At 46.0% G+C, this 15,135-nt stretch overlaps 1 protein-coding gene across 3 annotated transcripts; it reads left to right on the top strand.

The window, feature by feature from the left end:
• The first annotated feature begins 2,784 nt into the window (after nt 1–2,784).
• LOC121646589 lies at nt 2,785–6,832 on the top strand. Of its 3 annotated transcripts, XM_041995671.1 has the most exons (4): nt 2,785–2,985; nt 3,655–3,867; nt 4,208–5,396; nt 5,729–6,832. In XM_041995671.1, exons 2-4 carry the CDS (start codon nt 3,711–3,713, stop codon nt 5,913–5,915), a joined length of 1,533 nt encoding a protein of 510 aa, XP_041851605.1. In that variant the 5' UTR covers nt 2,785–2,985; nt 3,655–3,710; the 3' UTR covers nt 5,916–6,832. The 3 variants fall into 3 exon arrangements, with proteins under 3 accessions (XP_041851605.1, XP_041851607.1, XP_041851606.1); XM_041995673.1 differs by lacking the exons at nt 2,785–2,985; nt 3,655–3,867 and adding an exon at nt 3,882–3,948; XM_041995672.1 differs by lacking the exons at nt 2,785–2,985; nt 3,655–3,867 and adding an exon at nt 3,929–4,014.
• The last annotated feature ends 8,303 nt before the right edge of the window (nt 6,833–15,135 follow it).

Below are 15,135 nucleotides of genomic sequence, written 5' to 3'. Positions count from 1 at the left end.
GTCACCGATTCTGTTCATAACTTTTATGGACAGAATTTCTAGGTGCAGCCGGGTTGTTGAGGGGATTCGGTTTGGTGGCCTCAGGATTGGGTCTCTGCTCTTTGTGGATGATGTGGTTCTGTTGGCTTCATCGGGCCGTGATCTTCAGCTCTTACTGGAGCGATTCGCAGCCGAGTGTGAAGCTGCTGGGATGAGAATCAGCACCTCCAAATCCAAGACCGAGGTCCTCAGCCAGAAAAAGGGCGGAGTGCTTTCTCCGGGTCTGCAATAGGGTCCTGCCCCAAGTGGAGAAGTTCACGTATCTCGGGGTCTTGTTCACGAGTGAGGGAAGGATGGAGCGGGAGATGGACAGGCGGATCGGTGCAGCGTCTGCAGTGATGCAGACTCTGCATCGGTCTGTCTTGGTGAAGAAGGAGCTGAGCCAAAAGGCAAAGCTCTGGATCTACGATCTACGTTCCTACCCTCACCTATGGTCATGGGCTGTGGGTAGTGACCAAAAGAACAAGATCGCAAATACAAGCGGGCAAAATTAGTTTTCTCCGCAGCGTGGCCGGGCTCTCCCTTAGAGATAGGGTGAGAAGCCCGGTGATCCGGGAGGAGCTCAGAGTAGAGTCGCTGCTCCTCCACATCGAGAGGAGCCAGATGAGGTGGCTAGGGCATCTGGTCAGGATGCCTCCTGGACGCCTCCATGGTGAGGTTTTCGGACATACCCCACTGGGAGGAGACCCAGGACACGCTGGAGTGACTACATATCAAGGCTTGCCAGGATCCCCCTGGATGAGCTGGTGAATGTGAGAGGGAAATCTGGGCTTCCCTGCTTAGGCAGCTGCCCCAGTGACCCGACTCTGGATAAGTGGAAGAAAATGGATGGAGGGGTTGATATTTACAGTAAGTATATTTGTAAGCATGTATATTTGTATCCATGCATGTATGTTTGTATGTATGCATGCATATACTGAATTGTTTCTTCATTAAATCTACCAAGTTCATTCATGATTATCATACAACTACAATAATAGCTATCACTGTATTGTAGATAACTTGTTTAGCTAGTTTTATATTATGCTAGTAAAACAACCGACATATTATCTTATAATTTATCATCGATTAGCAACTGACAGATTATTCTACAACAGGAAACTGGACAGTATGAGGTGGAAATGTCCCAACCCAAACCAGTTGGATGCTGCTACTGCTGTAGAGCAACACTGTGACCTGATTAGACCAGGAGCTGAAAATAGGTAAACATGATGACACGAGAAGCCATGATGGTAGTCATGTCTTCTGTGTTCATCTCTATAACCCTCCCAACACTGTCACTATAACACTGATATTCTGGAGGACAAGAAGGAGCTGAGGAAGCTCAGTGTGCAGTAAGATGATGGATACCATCAGCTCCTGTTTTAGATCAATATTTAGGATCAATACTCATTCATGAAGCAGAGAAGCCAGTGGAGAGCCTGTGGCAGCATTTATATAAGTGAGGGACAGGAAGTCAGTGAACACACCGCTCTTCATCGTGGATAGATTTCATTCTGCAGTGGATCTATTTTATTGCTAATTTCTGTTAAAGAAATGATTCTGGACATATTATTTTGAGCCTGTTGCATCACCCAGTCTGTGGAAGCATCCATGTTTGACAGCCTGAGCGTGTTCACAAACAGAAAACTCCCTTCTTCATCTTCACATGTTCTCTGTGGGTTTAGTTTTTCTGTGTTCAGTCACTGCAAAACACACACTGAGAAAATTCATGTTAACGCAAAGATTCATCTATAAACAGAAAAAAACCTAATTCAGTTTATATAACAAAAATACCAACTACATAAATCAGTTTAGTGTTTCTTTAAAAAATCTGTTATACTTATAGAAACTTGTTTAATTTCAGCATGTTTACATGTGAAAACACCTAAATAAATCTTAATAAGAGTTCTTATTATTTAGAAAATATACATGAACGCATATACTATGTGTTCATCTATATTTATACATATGTATATTATATAAGAGAACAATAAGCATTAGATAGGTAAATAAATTGTCTATACTCGTTGTGACAGACACTGGTCTCATGTTGGTGATAATACTGGATAATTAGCAGTCAGTGGAAGTGATCAGAGTTCAGCAGAAACAGAAAAGTTCCCCTCACAGACCAATCGGGTCGCCACATTGTTCACCGTTCAGCGAATCCCCCGCGGATCTGATGCAACAGGGCTGCAACTACAGTTACTCCTTAGACCTGCAACACCGTGTCCTTCCGCCGCAGAGCGCAGAAAACTAGTGCCACGCACCTTGTCTGCTGAGCACCTCATTTCCTCTCTCCCGCTGGTTGGAAGCTTTGCAGCAGTTTTCATCTGGAGTTTTATTATTATGGAAATGAAGAGAAGACGTTTGAGGACTTAACAGGCTGCTGTGCGTCAAAGAGGAGGAGGTCATGTTTCTGCCTCTGGCTTATTTCCAGCTGGACTATAACAAATAAACTCAATCCAGCAGTAAAAGCAATCACAAATAAAATTAATAAAGTTACTTTAATAACCCTTTTCGCCCTTTTAAAACAAATGCTGTCAAAATAAAGAATAAATCAATAAATAAAAAATAAAAATTCCAGTTAAAGTGAGACCGGTCCTGTCAGATGTGCGTGTGCGCGTGTGAAGTTTCTGGTCCTGTCAGATGTGTGCGCGCGCGCGTGTGAGTGTGAGCGATCTCTGGATGGCGGGAAAGTCCCCCAGCTTCATGACGTAACTACCCGGGTGAACGCTGTAAACTGCGCATTGATCTCGTGTGCTGTGATGAGGTCCGGGCATTAGGAGTTGGAGAAGTAACGGATTTAAAAACTTTCTCTCTGCAAGTCCGTTTGGTCGATAAAGCGCCACATGAAGACTCTCTGATTTCCAAAAGCGCAAAATATGGCTTTTTAAACGGTGACCGTCCTCCGCGTGCCACACAGCTCCGCGTGCTTTGCTCCAGCAGACTAACGGGAACTATGGGGTGAGTAGAGCCGCTGCGGAGGAAAGTTGAGGAACATCTGCTCCGTTTTCCGCTTTAAACTAACGTCTCCATCTCTGTTAGAGAATTTACACAACTAGATGAGCCTTTACAGACTACACAAACCCTTTAAAATAGTTTTAAAGTTTAAAAATAATTATTTTCACCTTTTTTAAAATCAGTTTACAGGAATTCAACATATTTCCACAACTAAAATTCTGTAAAAGAAGCTCGATTTTCTGTTTAAAACCTGAACATGTTTATCTGCCAAGTTCTTCCAAGTTTTCTTCTTTTTCTTCTGCTTGTAATAATAACAATAATAATGATAACAGTAATAATAATAATAATAATAATAATGATAACAGTAATAATAATAATAATAATAATAATAATAATAATAACAATAATAATAATAATAAGATGTAATTAAAACTTAAGAAATTTCTGGTGTTTTAGGGCAGTTTCTGCTATGATTGATTTCCAATTAAATCTTCCATCAGTCATGTGACTAGAGTAGCTAATTAAAAAACTTAATTCAAAATAAACTTTAAAAAGTTTTCCTGCTCTTTTAAATATGATTTATTTAGTTTTTTTAGTATTTGGGAACGTTTAATTTGGGATGAAATTGTAATATTGAAAATAATTAGATTTCTTTTTAAATTTTGTCTGCAGGTCTTCAGCTGCTCTCGCGTCCAGCCTCTGCACCGTTTGTGCTTTTAAACAGTTTGATGGGAGCAGACGACACAATGGCGGCATCGATCCTTCGCAGGAAAATTCCTCCCATTTCCACAGGCGAGCTTGGCGCTCCCCCTCTCCGACAGGCTAGCCGCAGCCAATCACGGTCCAGGACGGGGGCGGAGCCAGCGGAGAAGCAGCACTTAATTGGTGAGTTTTGCCAAGACGCTTTTTTATTTTTCCACATCCCGAGGTCGGAGCCGCAGTGCAGCACGGGGCTAATGTCGTACAGTGAGTACAGCTAAGTGGATTTTTATCGAATGCAGACGATGCTGTTCAATCATTTTCAGATGATCGGTTAGTTGTTCACTTGGATCTTCTTGGATGTTTTGCTTTAAATTTAAGCTTTTTGCTCAGTGATGCCCTCTCAGCCTTGCTTCATTTAAGAATTTTTGTTGTTTTAGATATTTGATCCAAACATTTTGAAGAAAAAAAGATGCTTTTACTGCTTTTCTAACAGCTTATTGTGGTTTTTTAAAATTTTTCCTAGGTGATGGTCACTCAGATTGGATGACGGAAAAAGTTGATTTGTCTTCATTTGTGTCAACGACCGAGTCTTCTCCGAGCTCCTCTCTTCCCCCCTCGCCATTAGAACAGGATGTCAAGGTGCCCTCAGATCTGGAGGTCATGACCTCTCTACTGCAGGAGGAGCTGGCTCAGCTGGAGGACTACTTCCGCTCCGAGTCCACATCCACCACTAACAAGTTGGAGAAATCCTCAAAATGTGACAAAGGTGCCCAAGCCATGGGCTCCCAGTCTTACTATCAGTTACCCTATGGCTCATATGGGACCAGCCAATCAGAACCCAGCCCTGTGGTTGTTACCTTGGCAACAGGGGAACTGGACCTGGCCAGCTTCTGTGGCGGTCCCATCAGCAGAACCAAAATAGCCCGACCCGCTCCGTACAGCTACCACCACCGCTACCACCACAACAACGGGCGAAGACTCCTCAGCGAGGCGGTGAAAGTCGGGGACGAAGTTGGACTTGAAACGTGGGGGACCAGGGGATGTTACTCAGGAAGCACGGAGGTGTCCGTCAACCACTACTCCACCCTGAAGACGGTCAGCAAGAACAGCATCGGCGGCGTGAAGAAAGTGAGAGAATGTGCGTTATCGTTGAAGGAAGAGGAGAGTTACTGTTTCTCAGAAGGAATGTTTTGCAGCGAAGAGATTGCTCGAGGCTTTTGTCTGGGTGGCTCCTACGACGGCCACCACAAGCGAGAGGGACAGCTGATGCACAACGTGAAGGTCAACGTAAGTTACGACAGCACGGGGCTCGAGGTCCTGCACTGCAGCAAAGATGGAGGACTTTCTGGAAGTATTCCCCAAGAGACAATGGTGGCCGGCGAGGGCTACTTCCACCAGTCCATGGCCAGTTCGGAGCCTTACCATAGCTTTATAGGAGATCTAGAGCAGCCGTCGCAAGCACAGGCTGTAGAGCCCCAACATGGCCACTACCTCTATCCAGAATGCCTTGCAGACCAAAGCTATGAATGTCTGTCCAGAGGGGAGGGCGAGGGGCCGCTGCTTGGTGCCCCTATCCACCGCCCCACCCAGAGGTTAAAGGATGAGCCCTGCTCCCTGAAACCAGCCCTGGTGATGGGGGGAGCTTCTCTGGATTCCAGCAGCGGAGAAAGGAAGCAGAAGAAAAGAGACCAGAACAAAACCGCCGCTCACAGGTAGACGTTAACGCTCACTTGTCCTTGTAAAGCACAGCATGGTGTCATAGTGCATGAGCATGGGTCAAAGGTACCGCAGTAAATAAACCAGTAGAGTGTAGGAGGGAGAAGCCCGCTAACCCAGCCCCCCTCTCTGCTCGGTCTGTGTCCATCGGCCTGAAATGGGCTGGACAAAGACCAGCGCTGCGGGGGATCTGCGGTGGAGCATCCTGCACGTTGTGGCGTTGCTGACGGGGGTGGGGGTGTTTGAACTATCAAAGGTGTGCACGCTTGACTCGTTAATAAATATGCAAGGCAGCAAAATAGCCAACCAAAGCTGTTCGTCCCTGCAGGTACCGGCTGCGTAAGAGGGCGGAGCTGGACTCTCTGGAGGAGGAGCTGCACGGCCTGGAGGGGCAGAACCGGGAGCTTCGTGACAAGGCGGAGTCGGTGGAGCGAGAAATCCAGTACGTCAAAGATTTACTGATCGAGGTTTACAAGGCTCGCAGTCAGCGGCTCAAACAGGACGGCAGCGCCTGAGAAAGCCGCCACGCCGAGCCGCCTGCAGCCACCGAGACCCCAGAGCTCCAAGCTGGTTCTGGGCCTGCTGTCTCACACTAAACAGAAAGGGTAGTTGCATGATTGTGGTAGTTCTTTTTAAAAAAAATCAACATGTAATAGTTGGAAGAGGGATGTTGAAGAGAAAAGACTTGAGAAGAAGAATGCTGACTAAACTTTACCAAGCCTTAGCGAGGTGGCTTGAAGAGAAGATGCTGAACTCGTCCGTGACCACTGTGACCCGAACTCTTCTCACAGCCTTGTGACGCGACTTCGTCTCCAAAACGCTCCGATTCAGCAGAAGTGGTTGGATTTGCTTACCGAGGCACACTCACCGAATATATATTTTATTTTATATTTTTACCTAATAATGATGATGATGATGATGATAATTTATCAGTTGCTTAAAACAATCAATAAAGGGATTGCTGGAAAAAAGTGGAACATGCTCTGTGGAAATGTCACAGAAACATTGAGAGAAATTTGTATTAAAATGTTGAGTATTTACACCTCTGTCTTCACTCAGACTCCCAGTGCATGTTTGATTCTGGAAAAGCATGTGTGAGTGTTGTTTGAAGGCGATATTATGTTACCTGCATGGCTTCAAAATCTCCACGGCAACGGTTTAAACTGAGTTGACTTCCTCCTCATCAGAGTTTGTCCCCCTCGGTGTCCTCCATGCTCAGCTTTTCTTTCAGCCCCCCCCGCCCCCCCGGCTGTATTTTGCGAACAAACAATCACCTGTTGACGCAACGAAATAAAACAAGCTTGTTGTGTTTGTTTTCTAATTGATGGATTTGATGTATCTGAAATTCAGGTCCTTTTAAATATTGATGTCAGTGTCAGGAAATGATTCATCAGGTAAATTACAGCCAAATAAAGCAGTTCTGTGCCACTCATCTGTGCCTGTGGACTCTGGTTCTTTGGGTTTTCTTTGGGTTTGTCTGCATGCCGTCATGTCATGAGAAATGTGGGATGAAGAGATTAAAAGATGCCCCTCCCATCACAGTGGGATGCAGGCTTTGATTGACACCTGACCAATCAAGAGGCAGAATTAGCTAATTTAACTAGTTTTTTCGTGTTGGGCTCAGTCAACAGACACCAGAAGTTCCTATCTCCTCTCCCAGCTTGAACCCGGTGTGTGTGTGCGTGTGTGAAAGCCTGTCTGCGTGAAATCTCTTGGTATCTCTTCTAGCAGTTGTAGGTCTTTCAAGTGCATGAGGCAACATCAGCCAATACTTGCAGGAGGAGAGAGATGTGAGCGCACGTCAGAATGAGCGAGGGCTCGGCTGACGAGAGTGTCGTTAAATCTGATGCTGGAGAAACAGACCACGCCACCGTGTATTTCAGACCTGAGAAGACATTTGTTTTGGCTTGCTTATGCAGGTTAATGTGGATTAAAACCTAAATTCATCAAATAAGCAGCAGAAATAAGAGAGATGACGGTTACAGTGTGCAGCAGGTGATATTTTCCTTACAGTAGATAACAGAAATCATTAACCTGGCTTTAATTGTGTTTATATCATACAAATAAGCTTATTCTCAGATTATAGTAGGCAGATGTTGCTCCGTCTGTGTGAGTGGTTGGTAAAATATACCACAGGTGGAACTAACTCACCAGCAGGTGTCCCTCCCAGCTCAGAAAAGATCGCTTTGCTTTGGAAGGAAGGATTTCTACAGCAGCTCAAACAGGTTCAGGAACAAACAGAAACATGGAGAGAATTCTAATTACGCTCCTCAAATCAGCACAACCATGATAAAAACCGCCCTGAAGGAAATCTGGGTCATTCACTCAGCATTTTACCTGGCTTAGACTTAAACGGGAGTATTTATCCAAAGACGGTCGTACGAAGCACAGAAAGTAAAATTCGCTAAGTAATAAATGATGATCTTCTGATGATATAGGACAGGTCAAAAGACTGTTAATATTCCCACAGAGTAAAAGGTCATGTATAGCAGCTCTGCTTCTTATTACTGGATGGATGAATAGAGTATTCAGGACTTTTTACGCCTGTTAACCCACAGCTGTTAACCCTGAACATTCACCGGTATGTTTTTTTTCCTTTATATAAACCTGCAGACCCATCCGTCCGTCCGTCCATCCGTCCGTCCATCCATCCATCTATCCATTCATCCACCCATCTATCCATCTATCCGTCCATCCATCCGTCCATCCATCCATCCACCAGATAATTCCCAGGTTCCAGGTCCGACAGTTCCAAGTGAGACATAACCCAGTCAGGCAGTTCCAAGTCAGGCAGAACCCAGTCAGATATTTACCAGTCAGGCAGTTCCCACTCAGAAATATCCCAGTCAGGTATTTTACAGTCAGACAGTTCCCAGTCAGACAGTTCCTAGTCAGATTCCCAGGTTCCCAGTCAGGCAGAATCCAGTCAGACACTTTCCAGTCAGGCAGTTCCCAGTCAGGCAATTTCCAGTTAGGTAGGTCCCAGTCAGGAAAATCCTAGTCAGACAGTTCCCAGTCAGAAAGTTCCCAGTCAGGCAGTTCTCAGTCAGGCATTTCCTAGTCTGGCAGTTCCCAGTCAAAAAGTTCCCAGTCAAAAAGTTCCCAGACAAACAGTGTCCAGTCAGGCAGTTCACAGTCAGGCAGTTTCCAGTCAGACATTTCCCTGTAAGGCAGTTCCCACTGAGAAAGATCCCAGTTAGGCAGTTTCCAGTCAGGAAAATCCTAGTCAGACAGTTCCCAGTCAGTGAGCTCCCAGTCAGAAAGTTCCCAGTCAGGCAGTTCCCAGTCAGACAGTTCCCAGTCAGGCATTACCTAGTCTGGCAGTTCTCAGTCAAACAGTTTCCCAGACAGACAGTGTCCAGTCAGGCAGCTCACAGTCCGGCAGTTTCCAGTCAGTTAGTTTCCAGTCAGACATTCCCCAGTAAGGCAGTTCCCAGTCAGACAGTTTACAGTCAGGCAGTTACAAATCTGGAAGTTTCCGGTCAGGCAGTTCCCAGTCAGACAGTTCCCAGACAGACAGTATCCAGTCAGGCAGTTCCCAGTAAGACAGTTCACAGTCAGACAGTTCCCGGGTTCCCAGTCAGACATTTCCCAGACAGACAGTTCCAAGTCAGGCAGTTCACAGTCAGACAGTTCCCAGTCAGACAGATTCCAGTCAGACAGATTCCAGTCAGACAGTTCACATTCAGGCAGTTCCCAGTCAGGCAGTTCCCAGTAAGGCAGTTCCCAGTTACACAGATCCCAGTCAAGCAGTTCACATTCAGGCAGTTCCCAGTCAGGCATTTCCCAGTCAGACAGTTTCAAGTAAGACAGTTCCCAGTCAGACAGTTCCCATTTAGACAGTTTACAGTAAAGAATTTATCAGTCAGACATTTCCCAGTCAGACAGTTCCCAGTCCGGCAATTCTTAGTCAGGGAGTTTCTATTCAAATAGTTCCCAGGTTCCCAATCAGGCAATTCCCTGTCAGACAGTTCCCAGTCAGATAGTTCCCGGGGTCCCTGTCAGACAGTTCCCAGTAAGGCAGTTCTTAGTCTGGCAGTTCCCAGTTAGATAGTTCCCTGTCAGACAGTTCTCAGTTAGGCAATTCCCATTCAATGAGTTCCCAGTCATGCAGGTTCCAGTAGGACAGTTCCCAGTCAGGGAGTTCCTAGTTTGGAAGTTTCCAGTCAGGCATTTCCCAGTCAGACAGTTCCTAGACTGGCAGTTCACATTCAGGCAGTTCCCAGTCAGACAGTTCCTAGTCTGGCAGTTTACATTAAGGCAGCTCCCAGTCAGACAGTTCCCAGACAGATAGTATCCAGTCAGGTAGTTCCCAGTAAGACAGTTCCCAGTCAGGCAGTTCCCAGTCAGACAGTTCCTAGTCTGGCAGTTTACATTCAGGCAGCTCCCAGTCAGACAGTTCCCAGACCGATAGTATCCAGTCAGGTAGTTCTCAGTAAGACAGTTCCCAGTCAGGCAGTTCCCAGCCAGACAGTTCCTAGACTGGCAGTTCACATTCAGGCAGTTCCCAGTCAGATAGTTCCTAGTCTGGCAGTTTACATTTAGGCAGCTCTCAGTCAGACAGTTCCCAGACAGATAGTATCCAGTCAGGTTGTTCCCAGTCAGGAAAATCCTAGTTAGACAGTTCCCAGTCAGTGAGCTCCCAGTCAGAAAGTGTCCAGTCAGACAGTTCACAGTCCGGCAGTTCCCAGTCAGTTAGTTTCCAGTCAGACATTTCCCAGTAAGGCAGTTCTCAGTCAGACAGTTTACAGTCAGGCAGTTCCCAGTAAGACAGTTCACAGTCAGACAGTTCCCGGGTTCCCAGTCAGGCAGTTCCCAGTCAGACAGTTCCCATTCAGACAGTTTACAGTAAAGAATTTATCAGTCAGACATTTTCCAGTCAGACAGTTCCAAGTCAGGCAATTCTTAGTCAGAGAGTTTCTATTCAAATAGTTCCCAGGTTCCCAATCAGGCAATTCCTTGTCAGACAGTTCCTAGTCAAATAGTTCCCAGGTTCCTAGTCAGACATTTCCCAGTAATGCAGTTCCCAGTCAGACAATTCCCAGTCAGGCAGTTTCTATTCAGATAGATCCCAGTCATGAAAATTCCAGTCGGACAGTTCCCAGTCAGGCAGTTTCTAGTCAGACATTTCCCAGTCAGACAGTTCCTAAACTGGCAGTTCACATTCAGGCAGTTCCCAGTCAGACAGTTCCTAGTCTGGCAGTTTACATTTAGGCAGCTCTCAGTCAGACAGTTCCCAGACAGATAGTATCCAGTCAGGTAGTTCCCAGCAAGACAGTTCCAGTCAGGTAGTTCCCAGTCAGACAGATCCCAGTCAGACAGTTCCAAGTCAGGCAGTTCCCAGTCAGTTTCCAGTCAGGCCATTCACAGTGAAACAGTTCCCATTTAGACAGTTCACAGTAAAGAATTTCTCAGTCAGACAGTTCCCAGTCAGGCTGTTCCCAGTCAGACAATTTTCAATCAGAGAGTTCCTATTCAAATAGTTCCCAGTTTCCCAATCAGGCAATTCCTTGTCAGAAAGTTCCTAGTCGAATAGTTCCCAGATTCCCAGCCAGGCAATTCCTATTCAGACAGTTCCCAGGGTCCCTGTCAGACAGTTCCCAGTCAGGCAGTTCCCAGTTACACAGTTCTCAGTCAGGCATTTCCCAGTCAGACAGTTCTCAGGTTCCTAGTGAGATAGTTTCCATTCAGGCAGTTCCCAGTCAGGCAGTTCCCAGTTACACAGATCCCAGTCAGGCAGTTCCCAGTCAGGCAGTTCCTAGTCAGACAGATCTATGTCAGATAAATCCCAGTTAGACAGTTCCCAGTCAGACAGTTCCTAGACAAATAGTATCCAGTCAGGTAGTTCCCAATCAGACAGTTTCCAGTCAGGCAGTTCGTAGTCTGGCAGTTCCTAGTCAGACATTTCCCAGTAATGCAGTTCCCAGTCAGACAATTCCCAGTCAGGCAGTTCCTATTCAGAGAGATCCCAGTCATGGAAATTCCAGTCGGACAGTTCCCAGTCAGGCAGTTTCTAGTCAGACATTTCCCAGTCAGGCAGCTCCTATTCAGATAGATCCCAGTCATGGAAATTCCAGTCAGACAGTTCCCAGTTAGGCAGTTCCCAGTCAGACATTTTCCAGTCAGACAGTTCTCAGCTTTCCGGTCAGACCCTTCCCAGTCAGACAGTTTCCAGTCAGACAGTTCCTAGACTGGCAGTTCACATTCAGGCAGTTCCCAGTCAGACAGTTCCTAGTCTGGCAGTTTACATTAAGGCAGCTCCCAGTCAGACAGTTCCCAGACAGATAGTATCCAGTCAGGTAGTTCCCAGTAAGACAGTTCCCAGTCAGGCAGTTCCCAGTCAGACAGTTCCTAGTCTGGCAGTTTACATTCAGGCAGCTCCCAGTCAGACAGTTCCCAGACCGATAGTATCCAGTCAGGTAGTTCTCAGTAAGACAGTTCCCAGTCAGGCAGTTCCCAGCCAGACAGTTCCTAGACTGGCAGTTCACATTCAGGCAGTTCCCAGTCAGATAGTTCCTAGTCTGGCAGTTTACATTTAGGCAGCTCTCAGTCAGACAGTTCCCAGACAGATAGTATCCAGTCAGGTTGTTCCCAGTCAGGAAAATCCTAGTTAGACAGTTCCCAGTCAGTGAGCTCCCAGTCAGAAAGTGTCCAGTCAGACAGTTCACAGTCCGGCAGTTCCCAGTCAGTTAGTTTCCAGTCAGACATTTCCCAGTAAGGCAGTTCTCAGTCAGACAGTTTACAGTCAGGCAGTTCCCAGTAAGACAGTTCACAGTCAGACAGTTCCCGGGTTCCCAGTCAGGCAGTTCCCAGTCAGACAGTTCCCATTCAGACAGTTTACAGTAAAGAATTTATCAGTCAGACATTTTCCAGTCAGACAGTTCCAAGTCAGGCAATTCTTAGTCAGAGAGTTTCTATTCAAATAGTTCCCAGGTTCCCAATCAGGCAATTCCTTGTCAGACAGTTCCTAGTCAAATAGTTCCCAGGTTCCTAGTCAGACATTTCCCAGTAATGCAGTTCCCAGTCAGACAATTCCCAGTCAGGCAGTTTCTATTCAGATAGATCCCAGTCATGAAAATTCCAGTCGGACAGTTCCCAGTCAGGCAGTTTCTAGTCAGACATTTCCCAGTCAGACAGTTCCTAAACTGGCAGTTCACATTCAGGCAGTTCCCAGTCAGACAGTTCCTAGTCTGGCAGTTTACATTTAGGCAGCTCTCAGTCAGACAGTTCCCAGACAGATAGTATCCAGTCAGGTAGTTCCCAGCAAGACAGTTCCAGTCAGGTAGTTCCCAGTCAGACAGATCCCAGTCAGACAGTTCCAAGTCAGGCAGTTCCCAGTCAGTTTCCAGTCAGGCCATTCACAGTGAAACAGTTCCCATTTAGACAGTTCACAGTAAAGAATTTCTCAGTCAGACAGTTCCCAGTCAGGCTGTTCCCAGTCAGACAATTTTCAATCAGAGAGTTCCTATTCAAATAGTTCCCAGTTTCCCAATCAGGCAATTCCTTGTCAGAAAGTTCCTAGTCGAATAGTTCCCAGATTCCCAGCCAGGCAATTCCTATTCAGACAGTTCCCAGGGTCCCTGTCAGACAGTTCCCAGTCAGGCAGTTCCCAGTTACACAGTTCTCAGTCAGGCATTTCCCAGTCAGACAGTTCTCAGGTTCCTAGTGAGATAGTTTCCATTCAGGCAGTTCCCAGTCAGGCAGTTCCCAGTTACACAGATCCCAGTCAGGCAGTTCCCAGTCAGGCAGTTCCTAGTCAGACAGATCTATGTCAGATAAATCCCAGTTAGACAGTTCCCAGTCAGACAGTTCCTAGACAAATAGTATCCAGTCAGGTAGTTCCCAATCAGACAGTTTCCAGTCAGGCAGTTCGTAGTCTGGCAGTTCCTAGTCAGACATTTCCCAGTAATGCAGTTCCCAGTCAGACAATTCCCAGTCAGGCAGTTCCTATTCAGAGAGATCCCAGTCATGGAAATTCCAGTCGGACAGTTCCCAGTCAGGCAGTTTCTAGTCAGACATTTCCCAGTCAGGCAGTTCCTATTCAGATAGATCCCAGTCATGGAAATTCCAGTCAGACAGTTCCCAGTTAGGCAGTTCCCAGTCAGACATTTTCCAGTCAGACAGTTCTCAGCTTTCCGGTCAGACCCTTCCCAGTCAGACAGTTTCCAGTCAGACAGTTCCCGGGTTCCCAGACAAAAAGTTCCCAGTCAGGGAAATCCCAGTCAAACAGTTCTCAGTCAGGCAGTTCCCAGTCAGACAGTTCCCAGTCAGACAGTTCCCGGGTTCCCAGACAGACAGTTCCCAGTCAGGGAAATCCCAGTCAAACAGTTCCCAGTCAGGCAGTTCCCAGTCAGACAGTTTCCCGTCAGACAGTTTTTAGTAAGACAGTTCCCAGTTAGGCAGTTCCCAGTCAGACAGTTTCCAGTCAGACAGTTTTAAGCTTTCCAGTCAGACAGTTCCCGGGTTCCCAGACAGACAGTTCCCAGTCAGATAGTCCCCAGTCAGGCATTTCCCAGTCAGACAGTTTCCATTCAGATAGTTCCCATTCAGGCAGGTCGCAGTCGGATTGATCCTACTCAGGCATTTGATAGTCAAACAGTTCACAGTCAGACAGTTCCCAGTCAGACAGTTTCTAGTCAGACAGTTCCCAGTCAGACAGGCTCCTCGTGTGGACAAATCCCCATGATATTGTTTCCTCACAGCAGCATCAAATTAGATGTTTATAACTTGTAGTATTTCATACCTACATTCAGTTTAGAGACAGAAACTTGGGAACCTGCTTTGTGTGTATGTGTGTGTTTGACTGTGTGTGAATGAAACTTCAGTGAGTGTGTCTTTTACGTTGCTGTGTTATCTATTTTGTTGTGTGAAGGCTTGCTTTATTTTAATGTGCATACATTTCTTTTTTTTTTTTATCATGAAAACGCTTAATAAATAAAGTTTGATTTGATGTTTTACTGAATTTGAAGCTGCACTAAATGAACCAGGACCAGTTTGGTTGAGCTCTGGTTGCCTTTCGCTGAGATAAACTTATGTAAACTTGTGCAGGTTAGTAGCTTACTGAGAGCTCCACCACGGGTCCTCTGGCTGGGATGTGGAGGTCTGCTGAGCGGCCTGAGCCTGATGGAAACGTCTGCGTTGGACTCAGCGTTCGTGTTGTTTTGTGTAAAATCTGATCCATGAGTCGTATACGTTTCTCATGTTGCTGTTTAGGGTTTCTGAACAGATCTGGACCTCTGACAGTCTGACATTTCATTCTAAGTCTAATTATTGGTTGAAATGACTGGATTACATCGTTATTCAGAAATTAAATGTTCTGTTTTCCATTAAATCTGTCCTGGTACATCTGATATCTGCTGGATCCAATTTTAAGTGTCACTATAAAGTCAAAATTTATTCGATAAATGGGGCCCGCCCACAGTGATCAATGCCCGCCCTGGTACTCGGGACTGCAAACCTGCCTGTAGAAGCTGAACCTTTATAACCCTTCAGGCGCTGGAGTTGTTAAAAGTTTTTATAGCATAACTGTCAATGAAAACGAATGTTGAACATGAACTAGATTTTAAGATGGAAATAAAATTATTTTTCTGGGCCGCCCTAGTCTGCCTCTAGCCTCCGTAGAGGCATGGTCACATCTGCAGGATCACACTAATCTCTGATCTTCCTCATTCCTCATCCTCTACATGCTGACCCAGCACTGAGGTGTCCAGTGGGTTTATGCTTTGGTTCAGGTGT

This window comes from Melanotaenia boesemani, chromosome 9, assembly GCF_017639745.1.
Source record: "Melanotaenia boesemani isolate fMelBoe1 chromosome 9, fMelBoe1.pri, whole genome shotgun sequence".
Lineage (NCBI taxonomy): Eukaryota > Metazoa > Chordata > Actinopteri > Atheriniformes > Melanotaeniidae > Melanotaenia > Melanotaenia boesemani.
The sequence above is the reverse complement of the archived record's forward strand: the minus strand, read 5'-3'. Positions and strand labels throughout refer to the sequence as shown.